Genomic DNA, 22,039 nt, shown 5'->3' with positions numbered 1-22,039 from the left:
CGGCTCGTTATCTCTGATTGGGAGCCATATTTATCTGTATGTTTTCCTTTGGGTGTTGTGGGTTTTTGTTCCGTTTCGGTCGGTGTACCGTGGACTTCATGAGTCGTCTTTTGTTTGTAGTTCGAAACTTTAATTAATAAAGTCAACATGTTCGCTCAACACGCTGCGCCTTGGTCCGCTTCCTTAGACGATCGTGACAGAAAAACCCACCAATCTAGGACCAAGCGGCGTGTCAAGCGGCAACAGGACCCACATACACAGGATTCATGGACGCCTATAAAGGATTCATGGACATGGGAGGAGATACTGGATGGAAAGGGTCCTTGGGCACAACCGGGAGAATATCGCCGTCCTCGTGAAGAGCTGGAGGCAGCTAAAGCCGAGAGGAGGCGATATGAGGAGGCAGCACGGAGGCAAGACTGGAAGCCCGAGAGTACTACCCAAAAATTTCTTGGGGGGCTTAAAGGGAGTGTGGCGAAGTCAGGTAGGAGACCTGCGCCTACTCCCTGTACTTACCGTGGAGAGCGAGAGTACGGGCAGACACCGTGTTACGCAGTAGAGCGCATGGTGTCTCCTGTACGCGTGCATAGCCCGGTTCGGTACATTCCAGCTCCACGTATCGGCCGGGCTAGATTGAGCGTTGAGCCGGATGTCAAGAAGCCGGCCCCACGCATCCGGCCACCAGTGCGTCTCCTCGGGCCGGCTTACATGGCACCAGCCTTACGCATGGTGTCCCCGGTTCGCCTACATAGCCCGGTGCGGGTTATTCCACCTCCCCGTACTGGTCGGGCGACGGGGAGCATACAACCAGGTAAGGTTGGGCAGGCTCAGTGCTCAAGGGGAGCCAGTAAGCCTGCACGGTCCGGTATTTCCGGCGCCACCTCCCCGCTCCAGCCCAGTACCACCAGTGCCTACACCACGCACCAAGCCTCCTGTGTGTCCCCAGAGTCCTGTGCGTCCTGTTGCTGCTCCCCGCACTAGCCCTGAGATGCGTGTCCTCAGCCCGGGACCACCAGTTCCGGCACCACGCACTAGGCCTTATGTGCGTCCCCAGGGTCCAGCATGTCCTGTTCCTGCTCCCGCACTAGCCCTGAGATGCGTGTCCTCAGCCCGGTACCTCCAGTTCCGGCACCACGCATCCGGCCACCAGTGCGTCTCAGCCGGCCAGAGTCTGCCGTCTGCCCAACGGGCGCCTGAACTGCCCGTCTGCCCAACGGCGCCTGAACTGCCCGTCTGCCCAACGGCGCCTGAACTGCCCGTCTGCCAAGCGCTGCATAAGCCGCCCGTCTGTACTGAGCCTGCAAAGCCGCCCGTCTGCCATGAGCCTTCAGAGCCGTCCGCTAGGACCGGGAGCCGCTAGAGCCTTCCGCCAGACAGGAGCCGCTAGAGCCTTCCGCCAGACAGGAGCAGCCAAAGCCTTCCGCCAGACAGGAGCAGCCAGAGCCTTCCGCCAGACAGGATCAGCCAGAGCCTTCCGCCAGACAGGATCAGCCAGAGCCTTCCGCCAGACAGGATCAGCCAGAGCCTTCCGCCAGACAGGATCAGCCAGAGCCTTCCGCCAGACAGGATCAGCCAGAGCCTTCCGCCAGACAGGATCAGCCAGAGCCTTCCGCCAGACAGGATCAGCCAGAGCCTTCCGCCAGACAGGATCAGCCAGAGCCTTCCGCCAGCCATGAGCAGCCAGAGCCTTCAGCCAGCCATGAGCAGCCAGATCCGTCAGCCAGCCATGAGCAGCCAGATCCGTCAGCCAGCCATGAGCAGCCAGATCCGTCAGCCAGCCATGAGCAGCCAGATCCGTCAGCCAGCCATGAGCAGCCAGATCCGTCAGCCAGCCATGAGCCGTCCAGCCAGGATCCGCCAGAGCCGTCCAGCCAGGATCCGCCAGCCAGCCAGGATCCGCCAGAGCCAGCCAGCCAGGATCCGCCATTCAGTCCGGTGCCTGCCCCTTAGTCGGTGCTGCCCCTTAGTCCGGTGCTGCCCCTTATCCTGGTGCTGCCCCTTATCCTGGTGCTGCCCCTTAGTCCGGTGCTGCCCCTTAGTCCGGTGCTGCCTCTTAGTCCGGTGCTGCCCCTTAATCCGGTGGGGTTAAGTTGGAGGGTGGTCAGTTGGAGGAGGCTACGGAAGCGGGTAGTGACTATGGTGGGGTGGGGACCACGACCAGAGCCGGAACCACCGCCGAAGAGGTATGCCCACCCAGCCCTCCCTGGGTTAGCCCTAGTTGAGGCGCGGTCGCAGTCCGCGCCTTTAGGGGGGGGTACTGTCACACTCTGGCTCCGGGACTTGTATTTGAGCCAGGGTGTATTCGTGTTGTTGGGGTTTGTTTTGGTGAGGTTGGGAATAGGGTGTGTTCATTTGGGTGTGTGTGGTTTTGGTTAGTTCTTGTGTAGTCATGTGACTCCCAATCGGAGGTAACGAGTGTCAGCTGTCGGCTCGTTATCTCTGATTGGGAGCCATATTTATCTGTATGTTTTCCTTTGGGTGTTGTGGGTTTTTGTTCCGTTTCGGTCGGTGTACCGTGGACTTCATGAGTCGTCTTTTGTTTGTAGTTCGAAACTTTAATTAATAAAGTCAACATGTTCGCTCAACACGCTGCGCCTTGGTCCGCTTCCTTAGACGATCGTGACAGTCAGGTTGGATAGTGTGGGATGGAGTTGGAACCTTACCACAGATCTAGGATCAGATTAGTTTAACACTATCTATTAGGTAGGTGGGAAATGATCTGATCCTGTTAGGGCAGCTTCTACTTCCACCTTCTATACTCATTAAGGTTTAACACAACAGTATTTATACACTGCAGGCCCCAAGAGGTTTCATAATACATTTTACATTTTAGTCATTTAGCAGAGGCTCTTATCCAGAGCGACTTAAAGGAGCAATAAGTGCCTTGCACAAGGGGCACATCGACTGATACAGTATTTCACCTAGTCAGCTCAGGGTTTCGAACCTGGCCCAACGCTCTTAGCCGCTAGGCTACCTGCTGCCCCAGTAGGTATAATACAGTCCAGCACCACAGTACCTTATGGACATTAGGATTATACTGTGTATACCTGTACAGATGATTGTGGGAATACTTTCTGAATAATGTCTGTATATCAAACTCATATTCTCACCATGTAGAAATATTGTAAGTAATGTGATCATGTTTCATGTTGCAATTGCTTACATTCTGTATCTTCGAATAAAATCCTTATTTTGCATATTTTTCCACTTCTATAACACTAATGTGATCCTACATATTACCTTACAAGGCTTATAAAATCATCTTTGTGTGGTTGTAGGATGTTAAACTTCAAACGCAGTTTACATCCAAATCCCCCTTTCCTCCCAAACTTAGTATACTGTCATCCATTCTCCCTTCTGACTCAGCCAAATCCTACAGGCAGACTCTTCAAAGTTCTATTCCTTTAGTCACATGACCCATCCGCTCAGCCAATGAGAGCGCAGGGCTCAGATTTCAGCCCAGGAGGAGACAGCCAGCCACTAATCTGTGTTTCAGAACAGGGGGTTGTAAAGCAGGGAATCTCCTGTGTGGACTAGTCTTTACCCATTGTTCCTCACTCTACCTTGGATTATCTTCGTTGTTGACTGGGGACTTTTGGATGGCACTAGTCTGGGTGAAAGGGTTTGCCAGCTTTGGGCAAGGTTTAGGCGGTGTGTGTCCGGGACTAGAGTGAAGAGAGGGAGAAGAAGGGAGGAGGAGGAGGAGGAGAACGAGGGGGGATAGCAGTTTTTCTTCATCCTTCTTTTCTGCAGACTGAAGGCATTTCCCTGAGAGAATGGGGGCAGGAGCGCTCACCATCTGTGTAAGTAGCTACAAAGCATTTTTCCTCAGCCGACCCGGCCGGCAGGCACAGGGGCTTCTATCTCAGTGGGAAGGGGCTTTACGGAAGTATAACGGACACTCTTACAGTTCATTCAGCCATAGGCTACACACTCTTTTGTGATTGTTTGTGTGTGTGTGTGTGTGTGTGTGTGTGTGTGTGTGTGTGTGTGTGTGTGTGTGTGTGTGTGTGTGACAGCGAGAGTTGCCTTTTACATCAGTCTGGGCACAGAGAGAGTCTTTTTAAAATGTCTTCTAGCTGTCACAGTCCTGCAGTCTGTTTCTTCCTGGCACTGAAACACTTTCCTCTCTCTCTACATCTCCCTCCACATTCAAAATAACTTTATTTAGGCTACTGAACACAAACACCCCTCAGAGTAACAGGGACAACATGTGTTTACTGAAGGTGAAGTACGTTCTCCAGCACTATGTGTTCAGTGGGCAGACCAAGCTTTTCTCTCCCTGGTAACTCTTACTTGACATCACGTAATTCTGAGTCAGACTTCCCTAATAGGCTACAACACATTAACCCAGTAGGGATGGCATCATGGCAGCATGACTAGAACAGTGCTACCTTTATGCCAACTCACTCTACCTGGGTCTATGTTCCTAAGCAATGGTCCAGTGACTCCGTTTTTAAATGTGAGTCTGTAATGAAAGTCGTTATGACAAACTCCTAAAATAAAATCCATCTCGCACTAGGAACATTTGAGGAATGTTATGAGTAAACCCGAGTCCATTCCCTCAATAGTCTCAGGATTACATGCCTTATAAGGACAACAACTACCCATAGTATGAAGTCTGTGATACTAGCTAGTCACTACTAGCGACTTCTAGTTGAGCAGCTGTTGATACTTCTAGGACTGTTCTTCCTGTGGTGCCTCCACACCAGTTGCTCCTACGGCCACCCACATTGGGGGAGAGGGGGAGAGATAGAGGGAAAGAGAGGGTGAGGGAAGAAAAGGGAGCATGCTAGGGCATGCTATCCCCCTATGTGAGTCAGTTAAGGAGGTAGCTAAACTTCCGTGTGGTCTGAACGCTCTTTGTGCAAAATCACCACAATTTCTTTATCTGCTAAGAGCTATGTGAATGAGAATAGGCTCTTGCATCCCATTTAGACACTTAGGAGTAATGGTGGACTTTAAAAGAAGCATGCTTTCTCCAGTGTTCACAAGTAGTTGAGGAGTGTATGGACTACTCTCTTCAACGCACAACAGTTGCTACAGATGTAGGATCTTAATTTGAGCCAGTTTGCTACAGCAGGAAAATAATCCTGCAGCAACAGGAAATGTGAATTATTATGTGGATAATTTTTTGTAAGGGAATGTCAAGTCTGAAAGTGGAAATTACAAACTTCAGAAGCCTTTTTAAACCTCAAATGCATTACAAGTTTTAAATGTCCTGCATTGCAGGAAAGTTATCCTGCAACAGGGTAATCAAATTAACATCATTCATCTGTACTATCACGGCCCTCCAGTTGTTTATAGGAAGCCATTCTTTCACAGTGTCAAGAGAGGTTGTAGCAGCAGTGAGATAATGTCCCTCTGGTCCGGTGGGGGGAGGGGAGGAGAGGAGAGGGGGATGATGAAAGAGGGGGGAGGGGATAAGGGGTTAATAGGGCTAATCACAATAGACTGGTCTAGTCAACAATAGAGTAGCAGGCTAGAGGCCATTAGGTATTTGCATGCATTTCCTCTCATGTGTATGTACTATGTAGTTGACAGATTCTAGTAGTGGATAATAATCATTCAAATCATTACACTGATAATTAATTAAAGGTGGTGTGTGTGTGTGAGAGAGAGAGAGAGAGAGAGAGAGGGGGGACAGAGAGAGAGAGAGAGAGAGAGAGAGAGAGAGAGAGAGAGAGAGAGAGAGAGAGAGAGAGAGAGAGAGAGAGAGAGAGAGAGAGAGAGAGAGAGAGAGAGAGAGAGAGAGAGAGAGAGAGAGAGAGAGAGAGCAGAGAGAGAGAGAGAGAGAGAGAGAGAGGGGGAGAGAGGGAGAGAGGGAGGGACAGAGAGAGGGGGAGAGGGAGGGACAGAGAGAGGGGGAGAGGGAGGGACAGAGAGAGGGGGAGAGGGAGGGACAGAGAGAGGGGAGAGGCAGGGACAGAGAGAGAGAAGCTGAGCTGCACTTCCTAACCTCCTGCCAAATGTATGACCATATTAGAGACACATATTTCCCTCAGATTACACAGACCCACAAAGAATTCGAAAACAAATCCAATTTTGATAAACTCCCAATATCTATTGGGTGAAATACCACAGTGTGCCATCACAGCAGCAAGATTTGTGACCTGTTGCCACAAGAAAAGGGCAACCAGTGAAGAACAAACACCATTGTAAATACAACCAATATTTATATTTATTTTCCCTTTTGTACTTTAACTATTTGCACATCATTACAACACTGTATATACATTTACATTTTAGTCATTTAGCAGACGCTCTTATCCAGAGCGACTATAGACATAATATTACATTTGAAATGTCTTTATTATTTTGGAACTTATGTGAGTGTAATATTTACTGTTAATTTTTTTATTGTTTATTTCACTTTTGTTTATTATCTATGTCCCTTGCTTTGGCATGTAAACATATGTTTCCCATGACAATAAAGCCCCTTAAATTGAAATTGAAATTGAGAGAGAGATGAGGGTGGAAGAGAGGGAGGAAGAGAGAGAGAGGGAGAGAGGGACAGAGAGAGGTAAATGAGTTGCATTTGATTGTGCCACTTTGTAAGCTGAGTGAGTAGTACACGTATCCCTTACTCCAGGTCACTGTCTCAGTGAGTCACCAGTGTGTGTGTATGTGTGCGCGTGTGTGTGTGCGTGCGTCTGTGTGTGCAGATTGAGGGGACATCTGCTTGCAACGGCTTGTGTCACTGACAGGCAGAGTAGCTCAGACAGGCTTAGCTCTTAAACACCTGCACAGGAGCACTACTGAAATACTACTACAACTGTAGTACTGAGCCAACTTATAGAGATATACTGGAGATATACTGGAGATATACTGGAGACATACTGGAGATATACTGGAGATATACTGGAGATATACTGGAGACATACTGGAGGGCAAACTACCAGCCCTCCAGGACACCTACAGCACCCGATGCCACAGGAAGGCCAAAAAGATAATCAAGGACAACAACCACCCGAGCCCCTGCCTGTTCACCCCGCTATCATCCAGAAGGCGAGGTCAGTACAGGTGCATCAAAGCTGGGACCGAGAGACTGAAAAACAGCTTCTATCTCAAAGCCATCAGACTAAATAGCCTTCACTAGCACATTAGAGGCTGCTGCTGCCTATTGAAATCACTGGCCACTTTAAGAAATGAAACACTACTAACTTTAATAATGTTTACATATCTTGCACTACTCATCTCATATGTATATACTGCATTCTATTCTATACTATTCTACTGTATCTTAGTTTATGCCGCTCTGACATTGCTCGTCCATATATTTATTTATATATTCTTAATTCCATTGCTTTACTTACATTTGTGTGTATTGGGTATATGTTGTGAAATTGTTAGATATTACTTGTTAGATATTACAGCACTGTCGGGCTAGAAACACAAGCATTTCACAACACCCGCAATAACATCTGCTAAACACGTGTATGTGACCAATACATTTGATTGGACTTAATTTGATATACTGGAGATATACTGGAGATATACTGAAGATATACTGAAGATACACTGGAAATATACTGAAGATATACTGGAGATACACTGGAGATATACTGGAGATATACTGGAGACATACTGGAGATATACTGGAGATATACTGGAGATATACTACTCTATATAGTACTCCTGAGTGGCGCAGTGGTCTAAGGCACTGCATCGCAGTGCTAAACTGTGCCACTAGAGATCCTGATTTGAATCCAGGCTCTGTCGCCGCGACCGGGAGACTCATGGGCGGGGAGGGAATGGCCGGCTATAGATTTTGCTATGTCTAATGTGTATTCATGTGATATTTGAGTGACAAACAAATTACAACAATATCTATGGGCTAAAAAACCTAAATGAAAAAACGTTGGCTGACATGGGCTAGTTAATCTGGACATTTCTGACAAGTTATAAATAGCTCTCTATGGTCTGAAAAGACTAACATGACAAGAGGAACTGATGATGCACTACCCAATTTCGAAATTGCACCCCCGTCGACCCCTTGCCACACAGTTTGGGAACCACTGCTCTATAGAACAAATCTTAGCTTTGCTAATGTTTCCCTGTAAACATTGATGAAATTGGCAATGAATAATGCATTACTATTTCATTATTCTCTTTATAAAACAGCTCATATAAAATCTCTGCATTCATTTCAAATAAATTAAATTCATTCCCAAAAACCTCCCTTGTAAGTGAAAAGAACGTCAGAATATGTAACCAATTATAGAATAATCCTGTAATGCATCACTAACACCTCGACAGCCATCACTAGGTGAGGTGTAATCACACTGTCAAGATGAAAGTGTAACTTCAGTATTAAAATGTCAAACTGTGAGAGATTATTATACAGTACTCCTACCTGCTAGCGCCTTGCTCTAATGAACCTGTGAACCCCTAAAGCTGTGCGTGTGTGTGTGTGTGTGTGTGTGTGTGTGTGTGTGTGAGCCATCTCCGGACCCCAAAGGGATCCCAAAGGTTTGTGTGTGCGCGTGTTTGTGTGTGTACATGGGGTCCTAATGCTATGGCATCTACAATGGTACAGCTCCCCTCTCCTTAACCCTCTAAGCACCATCTGGGAGATGGGTGTCAAATAGCCAGGCTAAGATCATAGATGTATGTTTGAGTCAGTGGAAGACAAATGGTTAAGTGACATCAGGCCTTAGAGTGGGATGGATGTGTTGAATTAGCCTGGTCCCAGATCTGATGTGGGTGACATTGACCATAGGAGTTGGCAAGATAGCACAAACAGATCTGGGACCAGGCTAGTGTAGAATGGCTTGGGGATATGCAGAGATCATTGCAATAGCAAGAGAGCACAAACAGATCTGGGACCAGGCTAGTGTTGAATGGCTTGGGGATATGCAGAGATCCAATAGCAAGAGAGCACAAACAGATCTGGGACCAGGCTAGTGTTCAATGGCTTGGGGATATGCAGAGATCATTGCAATAGCAAGAGAGCACAAACAGATCTGGGACCAGGCTAGTGTTGAATGGCTTGGGGATATGCAGAGATCAGTGTAATAGCTAAATGCTTCCCTTTTCTTTATGACAGAGTAGTGATGGCTTTTGCCTGGAGGGTGTGGTAGTATTGTCATTATGTTCAGCTGTGCTTGCTGCTGTGTTGTGTGCCCGCATAGACTCATATTTAATCACATTAAGTAGAAATGAGAAGTGTCCAGATAGAACGGGTAATAATTGTTCTTTTTTTACCTAGATTAACAGGTTCATGAAGAATGTTTTTAAGGACCTATACTTCTTATGAAGCCACTTGAATACTAGTTAATAACTACATAATACAATGATTGAGAGCTTCAAGTTCCTTGGTGTCCACATCACCAACAAAATAACATGGTCCAAGCACACCAAGACAGTCGTGAAGACAAAACCTATTCCCCCTAAGGAGACTGAAAAGATTTGGCATGGGTCCTCAGATCCTCAAAAGGTTCTACAGCTGCACCATCGAGAGCATCCTGACTGGTTGCATCACCACTTGGTATGGCAACTGCTCGGCCTCAGACCACAAGGCACTACAGAGTGTAGTGCGTACGGCCCAGTACATCACTGGGGCCAAGCTTCCCTGCCATCCAGGACCGATGAAAATGGGGGCGTGCTCAGTCCTCCTTTTCCTGTAGTCCACAATCATCTCCTTTGTCTTGACCACGTTGAGGGAGAGGTTGTTATCCTGGCACCTTTGGCCAGGTCTCTGACCTCCTCCCTATAGGCTGTCTCATCGTTGTCGGTGATCAGGCCGACCACTGTTGTGTCGTCAGCAAACTTAATGATGGTGATGGAGTCTTGCTTGGCCACGCAGTCGTGGGTGAACAGGGAGTACAGGAGGGGACTAAGCACGCACCCCTGTGGGGCCTCCATGTTGAGGAGCAGCGTGGCAGATGTGTTGTTACCTACCCTTACCACCTGGGGGCAGCCCGTTGTCACGATCGTCAGGGTAAGGAGTAGACCAAGGCGCAGCGTTGCAGGCAAACATACTCATTTATTAGCGAAACGTGATCAAAACAACAAAAGACGGTAACGTGACAGTACACGGTTAAACACAACCAACTAGAAACAAGAACCCACAAAACACAAAGGAAAACCGACAGTTTAAATATGGCTCCCAATCAGAGACAACCAGCAAACAGCTGACACTCGTTGCCTCTGATTGGGAGTCACTCAGGCCAACATAGAAAATGACAAACTAGAACCCCCAACATAGAAATAAAACACATAGAATAAACACACCCTGGCTCAACAAATAGAGTCCCAGAGCCAGGGTGTGACAGTACCCCCCCCTAAAGGCGCGGACTGCGACCGCGCCTCAATAAGAGCTAAACAGGGAGGGCTGGGTGGGCATACCTCCTCGGCGGCGGTTCTGGCTCCGGCCTTGCCCACCACCCTCCAATCAACCCCCCATAGCGCCCTGGTCCGGTCTAGCCCCGCTGGCCGGAGCCGGACTGACGACACGCACCCCTGGCTTGGTGCGTGGAGCAGGAACGGACCGGACCGGGCTGACGATGCGCACCCCTGGCTTGGTGCGTGGAGTAGCACCTGGCCGAACCGGGCTGACGATACACACCCCTGGCTTGGTGCGTGGAGCAGGAATGGACCGGACCGGGCTGACGATGCGCACCCCTGGCTTGGTGCGTGGAGTAGCAACTGGCCGGACCGGGCTGACGACTCGCACCCCTGGCTTTGTGCGTGGAGCCAGAACGGGCCTCACCGAACTGACGACTCGCACCCCTGGCTTGGTGCGTGAGCCGGAACGGGCCTCACCGGACTGACGACTCGCACCCCTGGCTTGGTGCGTGGAGCCGGAACGGGCCTCACCGGACTGACGACTCGCTCCCCTGGCTTGGTGCGAGTAGCAGGAACGGGCTGGACCAGGCTGACGACTCGCACCCCTGGCTTGGTGCGAGTAGCAGGAACGTTCTGGACCAGGCTGACGACTCGCACCCCTGGCTTGGTGCGAGTGGCAGGAACAGGCTGGACCAGGCTGACGACTCGCACCGTAGGTTTGGTGCGAGTGGCAGGAACAGGCCGGGCCGAGCTGGCGACGCACACCGTAGGTTTGGTGCGTGGAGCAGGAACAGGCCGGGCTGGGCTGGCGACGCACCCCGTAGGCTTGGTGCGTGGAGCAGGGACAGGCCGGGCTGGGCTGGCGACGCACCCCGTAGGCTTGGTGCGTGGAGCAGGGACAGGCCGGGCTGGGCTGGCGACGCACCCCGTAGGCTTGGTGCGTGGAGCAGGGACAGGCCGGGCTGGGCTGGCGACGCACCCCGTAGGCTTGGTGCGTGGAGCAGGGACAGGCCTCACCGGACTGACGACTCGCTCCCCTGGCTTGGTGCGAGTAGCAGGAACGGGCTGGACCAGGCTGACGACTCGCACCCCTGGCTTGGTGCGAGTAGCAGGAACGTTCTGGACCAGGCTGACGACTCGCACCCCTGGCTTGGTGCGAGTGGCAGGAACAGGCTGGACCAGGCTGACGACTCGCACCGTAGGTTTGGTGCGAGTGGCAGGAACAGGCCGGGCCGAGCTGGCGACGCACACCGTAGGTTTGGTGCGTGGAGCAGGAACAGGCCGGGCCGGGCTGGCGACGCACCCCGTAGGCTTGGTGCGTGGAGCAGGGACAGGCCGGGCTGGGCTGGCGACGCACCCCGTAGGCTTGGTGCGTGGAGCAGGGACAGGCCGGGCTGGGCTGGCGACGCACCCCGTAGGCTTGGTGCGTGGAGCAGGGACAGGCCGGGCTGGGCTGGCGACGCACCCCGAAGGCTTGGTGCGTGGAGCAGGGACAGGCCGGGCTGGGCTGGCGACGCACCCCGTAGGCTTGGTGCGTGGAGCAGGGACAGGCCGGGCTGGGCTGGCGACGCACACCGTAGGCTTGGTGCGTGGAGCAGGGACAGGCCGAACCGGGCTGTGGAGACGGATAGGAGACCTGGAGTGAAGAGCGGCCACCACCCGTCCTGGCTGAATGCCTACCCTCACACACTCTGTGTGTGGCATCCGCACAGGACGTACAGGGCTGTGTACCCGTACTGGCATAACAGCACGTGACACTGGAGCAGGATATCCGGGACCGCGGAGAGGCATTGGAGACCATGAGCGTTGAGCCGGCACACTCCGTCCTGGCTGCATACCCACCTTCGCACGACACGTGCGGGGTGCTCGCACAGGACGTACAGGACTATGCCGGACCACTCGTGGCACAGTATGCCGCTCCGCATACCGCGGAACCTGCCCCGTCCCATGCTGCCATGCCTGAGCACGGGAAGTTGGTTCCGCTCTCCATCCAGGCTCCGCCAACCTGCCTTCTGGCCCCCCAAACCCGGTGGCCTCCTCTCCAAATCGCCCTGTGGCAGCCTCCTGCTGCCCAGCCGCCCATGCCGTGTGCCCCCCCCTAAAAAAATTTTTGGGGGTGCCTCTCGTCCTTCCGACGATGACACTGCTGACGCCGCTGCTCCTCTCTCGCCAGGGCCTTAATCCTACCCCAAGGTCCCTTGCCCCCGAGCATGTCCTCCCAGGACCACGATTTGCCCACCTGGGCCATCGCCAACCTCTCCATCTCTTTACCTGGCGCTTCCTCTTATGTCCGGTCTGCCTGCTCCTGGACACGCTGCTTGGTCCTTTTATGGTGGGTTCTTCTGTCACGATCGTCAGGGTAAGGAGTAGACCAAGGCGCAGCGTTGCAGGCAAACATACTCATTTATTAGCGAAACGTGATCAAAACAACAAAAGACGGTAACGTGACAGTACACGGTTAAACACAACCAACTAGAAACAAGAACCCACAAAACACAAAGGAAAACCGACAGTTTAAATATGGCTCCCAATCAGAGACAACCAGCAAACAGCTGACACTCGTTGCCTCTGATTGGGAGTCACTCAGGCCAACATAGAAAATGACAAACTAGAACCCCCAACATAGAAATATAACACATAGAATAAACACACCCTGGCTCAACAAATAGAGTCCCAGAGCCAGGGTGTGACACCCGTCAGGAATTCCAGGATCCAGTTGCAGAGGGAGGTGTTTAGTCCCAGGGTCCTTTGCTTAGTGATGAGCTTTGAGGGCACTATGGTGTTGAACGCTGAGCTGTAGTCAAAGAATAGCATTCTCACGTAGGTGTTCCTTTTGTCCAGGTGGGAAAGGACAGTGTGGAGTGCAATAGAGATTGTATTATCTGTGGATCTGTTCGGGCGGTATGCAAATTGGAGTGGGTCTAGGGTTTCTGGGATAATGGTGTTGATGTGAGCCATGACCAGCCTTTCAAAGCATTTCATGGCTACAGACGTGAGTGGTACGGGTCAGTAGTCATTTAGGCAGGTTACCTTAGTGTTCTTGGGCACAGGGACTATGGTGGTCTGCTTGAAACATCTTGGTATTACAGTCAGGTTGAAAATGTCAGTGAAGACACTTGCCAGTTGGTCAGCGCATGCTCGGAGTACACGTCCTGGTAATCAATCTGGCCCTGCGGCCTTGTGAATATTAACCTGTTTAAAGGTCTTACTCACATCGGCTATGGAGAGCGTGATCACATACAGTGGGGAGAACAAGTATTTGATACACTGCCGATTTTGTCTGTAATTTTTATCATACGTACACTTCAACTGTGAGAGACGGAATCTAAAACAAAAATCCAGAAAATCACATTGTATGATTTTTAAGTAATTAATTTGCATTTTATTGCATGGATTTTTGTTTTAGATTCCGTCTCTCACAGTTGAAGTGTACCAATGATAAAAATTACAGACCTCTACATGCTTTGTAAGTAGGAAAACCTGCAAAATCGGCAGTGTATCAAATACTTGTTCTCCCCACTGTAGTCGTCCGGAACAGCTGATGCTCTCATGCATGCTTCAGTGTTGCTTGCCTCGAAGCGAGCATAGAAGTAATTTAGCTTGTCTGGTAGGCTTGTGTCACTGGGCAGCTCACGACTGTGCTTCCCTTTGTAGTCTGTAATAGTTTGCAAGCCCTGCCACATCCGACGAGCGTCGGAGCCGGTGTAGTACGATTAAATCTTAGTCCTGTATTGACTCTTTGCCTGTTTGATGGTTCGTCGGAGGGCATAGCGGGATTTCTTATAAGCGTCCGGGTTAGAGTCCCCGCTCCTTGAAAGCGGCAGCTCTACCCTTTAGCTCAGTGCGGATGTTGCCTGTAATCCATGGCTTCTCGTTGGGGTATGTACGTACGGTCACTGTGGGGACGACGTCATCAATGCACTTATTGATGAAGCCAGTGACTGATGTGGTGTACTCAATGCCATCGGAAGAATCCCTGAACATATTCCAGTCTGTGCTAGCAAAACAGTCCTGTAGCTTAGCATCTGCGTCATCTGACACTTCCTGCTTTAGTTTTTGCTTGTAAGCAGGAATCAGGAGGATAGAATTATGGTCAGATTTGCCAAATGGAGGGCGATGTAGAGCTTTGTACGTGTCTCTGTGTTTGGAGTAAAGGTGGTCTAGAGTTTTTTTTCCTCTGGTTGCACATTTAACATGCTGGTCGAAATTAGGTAAAATGGATTTTAGTTTCCCTGCATTAAAGCCACTAGGAGCACCGCCTCTGGATGAGCGTTTTCTTGTTTGCTTATGGCCTTATACAGCTCATTGAGTGCGGTCTTAGTGCCAGCATAGGTTTGAGGTGGTAAATAGACAGCTACGAAAAAGATAGATGAAACCTCTAGGTAAATGGTGTGGTCTACAGCTTATCATGAGACACTCTAACTCAGGCGAGCAAAACCTTGAGACTTCCTTAATATTAGATTTTGTGCACCAGCTGTTATTTACAAATATACACAGACCGCCACCCCTTGTTTTACCGAAGGCCGCTGGTCTAGCTTGCCGATGCAGCGTAAACCCCGCCAGCTGTATATTATCCATGTCGTCGTTCAGCCATGACTCTGTGAAACATAAGATATTACAGTTTTTAATGTCCCGTTGGTAGGGTATCCGTGACCGTAGCTCGTCTATTTTGTTATCCAATGATTGTACGTTGGCTAATAGGACTGATGGTAGAGGCAGATTACCCACTCGCCGTCGGATCCTTACAAGGCACCCCGACCTACGTCCCTGATATCTCCGTCTCTTTCTCCTGTGAATGACGGGGATTTGGGCCTTGTCGGTTGTCTGAAGTAAATCCTTTGCGTCCGACTCGTTAAAGAAAAAATCTTCGTCCAGTACAAGGTCAGTAATCGCTGTCCTGATATCCAGAAGCTATTTTCGGTCATAAGAGACGGTGGCAGAAACATAATGTAGAAAATAAGTAAATAACGCAAAAAAAAACACACAATAGCATAATTGGTTAGGAGCCCGTAAAACGGCAGCCATCTCCTCCGGCGCCATTATAAGGAGTAGCAGCTCCACTGTTGTGATGGTGTTGGACCTTGATGTCACTCAACAAATGTGTTACTTTAATTACGTGTGCTAACGTCAAATTTAGTTAGGCTAAGAGTTAGTTAGACTAAGAGTTAGTTAGACTAAGAGTTTACTCATTACTATCAGTAATCTGAAAGGAGTGTGTGTGAGGCGTGTGAGGGTGTGTGTGGCGAGTGTGAGATAGAACAGGTGGCAAGTTTACATAGAAAGGATAAGATAGCCAACAGCTGATGCATACACACACACACACACACACACACACACACACACACACACACGTAAACTCACTCTGTATACACAAGGCCTAATCTATCTCACAGTAACAGGTGTGTGTGTGTGTGTGTGTGTGTGTGTGTCAGGCCAACTCTAGTATGAGAAGCTTACATCGGTTGCGCTCAGAGGATGATGGGTTAACATGGGTATTTAGAAAACGAGTTTTTGCCTCAATAACATGCACTGTATAGCCACTGATTTAAAAAAATGTAACAGTAATTACTATCTCTTTTCAGTTCCATTTACATTAACATTATAGTTCCCTAAACAATTTTTAAAATGTGTCCACAACTAATTGAAAATTCATAGATTAAGTATTTTTTAAAGGAACGTGTACACAACATGGTACATACAGTGCCTTCAGAAAGGATTCACACCCCTTGACTTATTCCACATTTGGTTTCGTTACAGCCTGAATTTAAAATGGAGGTCAAGGGGTATGAATACTTTCTGAAGGCACTGTATAAAACACAGGAAAATAACGCCTTTAAATCAGGGAGTGTTTACCCCCTTAGAACCCCACAGAATGAATGATATTTCTATGGTTTACAAGCCCTACATGTATAATGGTTTAAAGTCAACAGACAATTTTCTTTCCTTTCTAGCAATATGTCCCAAGCTGTCAAGGCCAGCTTGCAGTCCACTTCTGTGTGTGTGTATGTGTATGTGTATGCCAGCTCTCATCTTACTCACTGCTCGCCTCAGCCTTCACCCCTCCCCTCAGCCACAGGTGTGCATGGTAACCAAAGCCTCGTCGTAGCAACCGGTACACAGCCCAAACCCCTCCCCTTTTCCTTCCCCTCTCCCAACACAAACTCTCTCTCCTCTCCCGGCTTCTCTCTGTGAGTCTGCTTGTGTGTGTGTGACCCTCTCCAAGGGGTCCCTCCATCCCGCCACACACTAACTGACTCTGGGCCTGTGCCAAGGCAGAAGAGGGCATCCCCAGCCCCTATGGAGGTGCCGGACATGGCAGTGCCCACAGTACCAGTAGTACCCGTTGCTGACTGCTGCTCTCTGTTGTGTTCCTATTTCCAGCACAACAAGGCTGCGGTGCAGATCAAGCAAGACATGAAGAAGATGGTCCAGCTGCCCATGCTGAGGGGGACCTCCAGGGGACCTCCAGGAGTGGAGGCCAGGGGCGGCAGGCTGTTCGGTGTGTCCCTGCTGGAGCTCAGGGAGCTGGGCCTCGTGAAGGATGGCGTGCCCCTGGTGGTGCGGAGCATGGTGGAGTTCCTCCGAGAACATGGTGAGCTGAGGGGATGGTTGGGGATCAAGGGGGGTTGAGAGCAGATGAGGGGCTAGGGGGTCTTTAATGTTTCAATACACAGTCATTTTGTAATGGTCATTGTGCATCCATTTTGGTTGTGATGTAGTTGTACGGATGTTAGTGAGACTAACTTGTTATTATTAACAAACTAATGAATACGATCAGTGATTTCCTAGATTTTATAAACTTGAAATCCACTGTCAATAGACGGGAGTGATAGCTGCTACTGTGATAACCACAGCCATAGATATAGAACACTGCTTTATACTGTATCTATGGCCACAGCTATCTTTCTCTGTCATTGAGTCAATAACCCACCTGATTGCTGTCAAGACAACACAGGGTTAACAATGACAGTGTTAGCCCTCAGTCCAAAGTCACTGTGTTCACTGGCCAAGAGCCTAGAATATGCAAGCTAGTTCCGCTTTGTATAGGTCATTGCAAAACAATTTGTTACATGATAACATCAACAATACCTTTGCCACGAGACTCTTGTAGATAATCATATTATAACACATCATTTTGAATTTATCTTCCTATTATGAAAAGTCAATATCATAACTTATTAGACAGTTTTTTTTATTTTTTTATTTATTTATTTTATTTAACCTTTATTTAACCAGGTAAGCCAGTTGAGAACAAGTTCTCATTTACAACTGCGACCTGGCCAAGATAAAGCAAAGCAGTGTGATAAAAACAACAACACAGAGTTACATATGGGGTAAAACAAAACATAAAGTCAAAAATACAACAGAAAATATATATACAGTGTGTGCAAATGTAGCAAGTTATGGAGGTAAGGCAATAAATAGGCTATAGTGCAAAATAATTACAATTAGTATTAACACTGGAATGATAGAGATTAACGCAAGAGATGATGTGCAAATAGAGATACTGGGGTGCAAATTAGCAAAATAAATAACAATATGGGGATGAGGTATTTGGGTGGGCTAATTTCAGATGGGCTGTGTACAGGTGCAGTGATCGGTAAGGTGCTCTGACAACTGATGCTTAAAGTTAGTGAGGGAGATAAGAGTGTCCAGCTTCAGAGATTTTTGCAATTCGTTCCAGTCATTGGCAGCAGAGAACTGGAAGGAATGGCGGCCAAAGGAGGTGTTGGCTTTGGGGATGACCAGTGAGATATACCTGCTGGAGCGCATACTACGGGTGGGTGTTGCTATGGTGACCAATGAGCTAAGATAAGGCGGGGATTTGCCTAGCAGTGATTTCTAGATGGCCTGGAGCCAGTGGGTTTGGCAACGAATATGTCGTGAGGACCAGCCAACAAGAGCGTACAGGTCACAATGGTGGGTAGTATATGGGGCTTTGGTGACAAAACGATGGCACTGTGATAGACTACATCCAATTTGCTGAGTAGAGTGTTGGAGGCTATTTTGTAAATGACATCGCCGAAGTCAAGGATCGGTAGGATAGTCAGTTTTACGAGGGCATGTTTGGCAGCATGAGTGAAGGAGGCTTTGTTTTTGCGAAATAGGAAGCCGATTCTAGATTTAACTTTGGATTGGAGATTCTTAATGTGAGTCTGGAAGGAGAGTTTACAGTCTAACCAGACACCTAGGTATTTGTAGTTGTCCACATACTCTAGGTCAGACCCGTCGAGAGTAGTGATTCTAGTCGGGTGGGCGGGTGCCAGCAGCGTTCGATTGAAGAGCATGCATTTAGTTTGACTAGTGTTTAAGAGCAGTTGGAGGCTACTGAAGGAGCTTTTTTTATCAGAGAGAGAGTTGTTACGTGACACGTGACTTCCGTCTCGCTTCCGCATTGTCTCCGTGCTGCTCTGCTGTTTGTTGCTACTTGGCTACCTAACAAACTATTCACGTTTTACTTTTAATAAACGTTTAATCAATCTCTGTGTTCAACAAATTTACCAACTTTTTAGTTTTGTCCTCACTCATCTTTTTCGTTAAACTTTTTCACCCCGGACGTTTATCCCGAGACAGAAGAGTCAGAAGAGTCTTTTTCCTGTGCGTTTAGCTGCCAACTTTACGTTATTTTCCTTTTTTCCATCGCAACTTTTTTCCCTTATTCAACTTTTTCACTCCGGACGCTTTATCTGGACATGGTTCATCAACATCTTCAACAGCCGAAGCTAAGTAGTAACATTAACATGATGTCTTCTAATTGCAGTCGCTGTACTCATAATATACAGGAGAATTCTCGCCTTACGGCGAGAATAGCTGTGCTACAAGCCCAGCTTCAGACGCAATCGTTAGGCAAGGGTAATATCAGTGTAGGAAAGGAAGAAACAGCGTCTGTGCCACCAGTAAGTACAGACAGTAATGTTAGTATAAATCCCCCCGCACAGTCCCCGCAGGCGGACAACTTTCTCATGGCTTCTGGAGGGAAATACTGTTGGAATGCTCAACCGGTGTCGCTCATTCAGCCGACAGAAACCTTCAACCGGTTTTCCCCATTATGTAGCGAGTCGGAGTCTGAGTCTGAGTCTTCTCTAGTCTCTACTCCTCCCGTTACGGGGTCTGAGACTCGAAGGCTCCCACCATTAGCTCTGACAAATTGAAAACCCTAGTCATCGGCGACTCCATTACCCGCAGTATTAGACTTAAAACGAATCACCCAGCGATCATACACTGTTTACCAGGGGGCAGGGCTACCGACGTTAAGGCTAATCTAAAGATGGTGCTGGCTAAAGCTAAAACTGGCGAGTGTAGAGAGTATAGAGATATTGTTATCCACGTCGGCACCAACGATGTTAGGATGAAACAGTCAGAGGTCACCAAGTGCAACATAGCTTCAGCGTGTAAATCAGCTAGAAAGATGTGTCGGCATCGAGTAATTGTCTCTGGCCCCCCTCCCAGTTAGGGGAAGTGATGAGCTCTACAGCAGAGTCTCAGCACTCAATCGCTGGTTGAAAACTGTTTTCTGCCCCTCCCAAAAGATAACATTTGTGGATAATTGGCCCTCTTTCTGGGACTCACCCACAAACAGGATCAAGCCTGACCTGCTGAGGAGTGACGGACTCCATCCTAACTGGAGGGGTGCTCTCCTCTTATCTACCAACATAGATAGGGCTCTAACTCCCCTCTAGCCCCACAGTGAAATAGGGTGCAGGCCAGGCAGCAGGCTGTTAGCCAACCTGCCAGCTTAGTGGAGTCTGCCAATAGCATAGTCAGTGTAGTCAGCTCAGCCATACCCATTGAGACTGTGTCTGTGCCTCGACCTAGGTTGGGCAAAACTAAACATGGTGGTGTTCACCCTAGCAATCTTATTAGGATAAAGACCTCCTCCATTCCTGCCATTATTGAAAGAGATCGTGATACCTCACATCTCAAAATAGGGTTACTTAATGTTAGATCCCTCACTTCAAAGGCAGTCATAGTCAATGAACTCATCACTGATCATAATCTTGATGTGATTGGCCTGACTGAAACATGGCTTAAGCCTGATGAATTTGCTGTGTTAAATGAGGCCTCACCTCCTGGTTACACTAGTGACCATATTCCCGTGCATCCCGCAAAGGCGGAGGTGTTGCTAACATTTACGATAGCAAATTTCAATTTACAAAAAAAAAAATGACGTTTTCATCTTTCGAGCTTCTAGTCATGAAATCTATGCAGCCTACTCAATCACTTTTTATAGCTACTGTTTACAGGCCTCCTGGGCCATATACAGCGTTCCTCTCTGAGTTTCCTGAATTCCTATCAGACCTTGTAGTCATAGCAGATCATATTCTAATTTTTGGTGATTTTAATATTCACATGGAGAAGTCCACAGACCCACTCCAAAAGTCTTTCGGAGCCATTATCGACTCAGTGGGTTTTGTCCAACATGTCTCTGGACCTACTCACTGCCACAGTCATACTCTGGACCTAGTTTTGTCCCATGGAATAAATGTTGTAGATCTTAATGTTTTTCCACAAAATCCTGGACTATCGGACCACCATTTTATTACGTTTGCAATCGCAACAAATAATCTGCTCAGACCCCAACCAAGGAGCATCAAAAGTCGTGCTATAAATTCTCAGACAACACAAAAATTCATTGATGCCCTTCCAGACTCCTTCTGCCTACCCAAGGACGTCAGAGGACAAAAATCAGTTAACCACTTAACTGAGGAACTCAATTTAACCTTGCGCAATACCCTAGATGCAGTTGCACCCCTAAAAACGAAAAACATTTGTCATAAGAAACTAGCTCCCTGGTATACAGAAAATACCCGAGCTTTGAAGCAAGCTTCCAGGAAATTGGAACGGAAATGGCGCCACACCAAACTGGAAGTCTTCCGACTAGCTTGGAAAGACAGTACCGTGCAGTACCGAAGAGCCCTCACTGCTGCTCGATCATCCTACTTTTCCAAATTAATCGAGGAAAATAAGAACAATCCAAAATTTCTTTTGATACTGTTGCAAAGCTAACTAAAAAGCAGCATTCCCCAAGAGAGGATGGTTTTCACTTCAGCAGTGATAAATTCATGAACTTCTTTGAGGAAAAGATCATGACCATTAGAAAGCAAATTACGGACTCCTCTTTGAATCTGCGTATTCCTCCAGGGCTTAGCTGTCCTGGATCTGCACAGCTCTGCGAGGGCCTGGGATCGGGAGAGACACTTAAGTGTTTTAGTACTATATCTCTTGACACAATGATGAAAATAATCATGGCCTCTAAACCTTCAAGCTGCATACTGGATCCTATTCCTACTAAACTGCTGAAGGAGCTGCTTCCTGTGCTTGGCCCTCCTATGTTGAACATAATAAACAGCTCTCTATCCACCGGATGTGTACCAAACTCACTAAAAGTGGCAGTGATAAAGCCTCTCTTGAAAAAGCCAAACCTTGACCCGGAAAATATAAAAAACTATCGGCCTATATCGAATCTTCCATTCCTCTCAAAAATTTTTAGAAAAAGCTGTTGCGCAGCAACTCACTGCCTTTCTGAAGACAAACAATGTATACGAAATGCTTCAGTCTGGTTTTAGACCCCATCATAGCACTGAGACTGCACTTGTGAAGGTGGTAAATGACCTTTTAATGGCGTCAGACCGAGGCTCTGCATCTGTCCTCGTGCTACTAGACCTTAGTGCTGCCTTTGACACCATCGATCACCACATTCTTTTGGAGAGACTGGAAACCCAAATTGGTCTACACGGACAAGTTCTGG

The 22,039-nt window shown here is 48.4% G+C and overlaps 1 protein-coding gene across 1 annotated transcript in view; it reads left to right on the top strand.

Moving 5' to 3' along the window:
* Positions 1–3,500: 3,500 nt before the first annotated feature.
* LOC121535982 (protein FAM13A) overlaps positions 3,501–22,039 on the top strand; it is a 94,638-nt gene continuing 76,099 nt past the window's right edge. The window contains exons 1-2 of the mRNA XM_041843231.2: positions 3,501–3,803; positions 16,672–16,882. Coding sequence (XP_041699165.2) covers positions 3,777–3,803; positions 16,672–16,882 — 238 coding nt within the window. The 5' untranslated portion in view covers positions 3,501–3,776. The remainder of the gene's footprint in view (positions 3,804–16,671; positions 16,883–22,039) is intronic.

The sequence above is a fragment of the Coregonus clupeaformis genome, unplaced genomic scaffold (genome assembly GCF_020615455.1).
Source record: "Coregonus clupeaformis isolate EN_2021a unplaced genomic scaffold, ASM2061545v1 scaf1241, whole genome shotgun sequence".
In the NCBI taxonomy this organism is placed as follows: domain Eukaryota; kingdom Metazoa; phylum Chordata; class Actinopteri; order Salmoniformes; family Salmonidae; genus Coregonus; species Coregonus clupeaformis.
The sequence above is the reverse complement of the archived record's forward strand: the minus strand, read 5'-3'. Positions and strand labels throughout refer to the sequence as shown.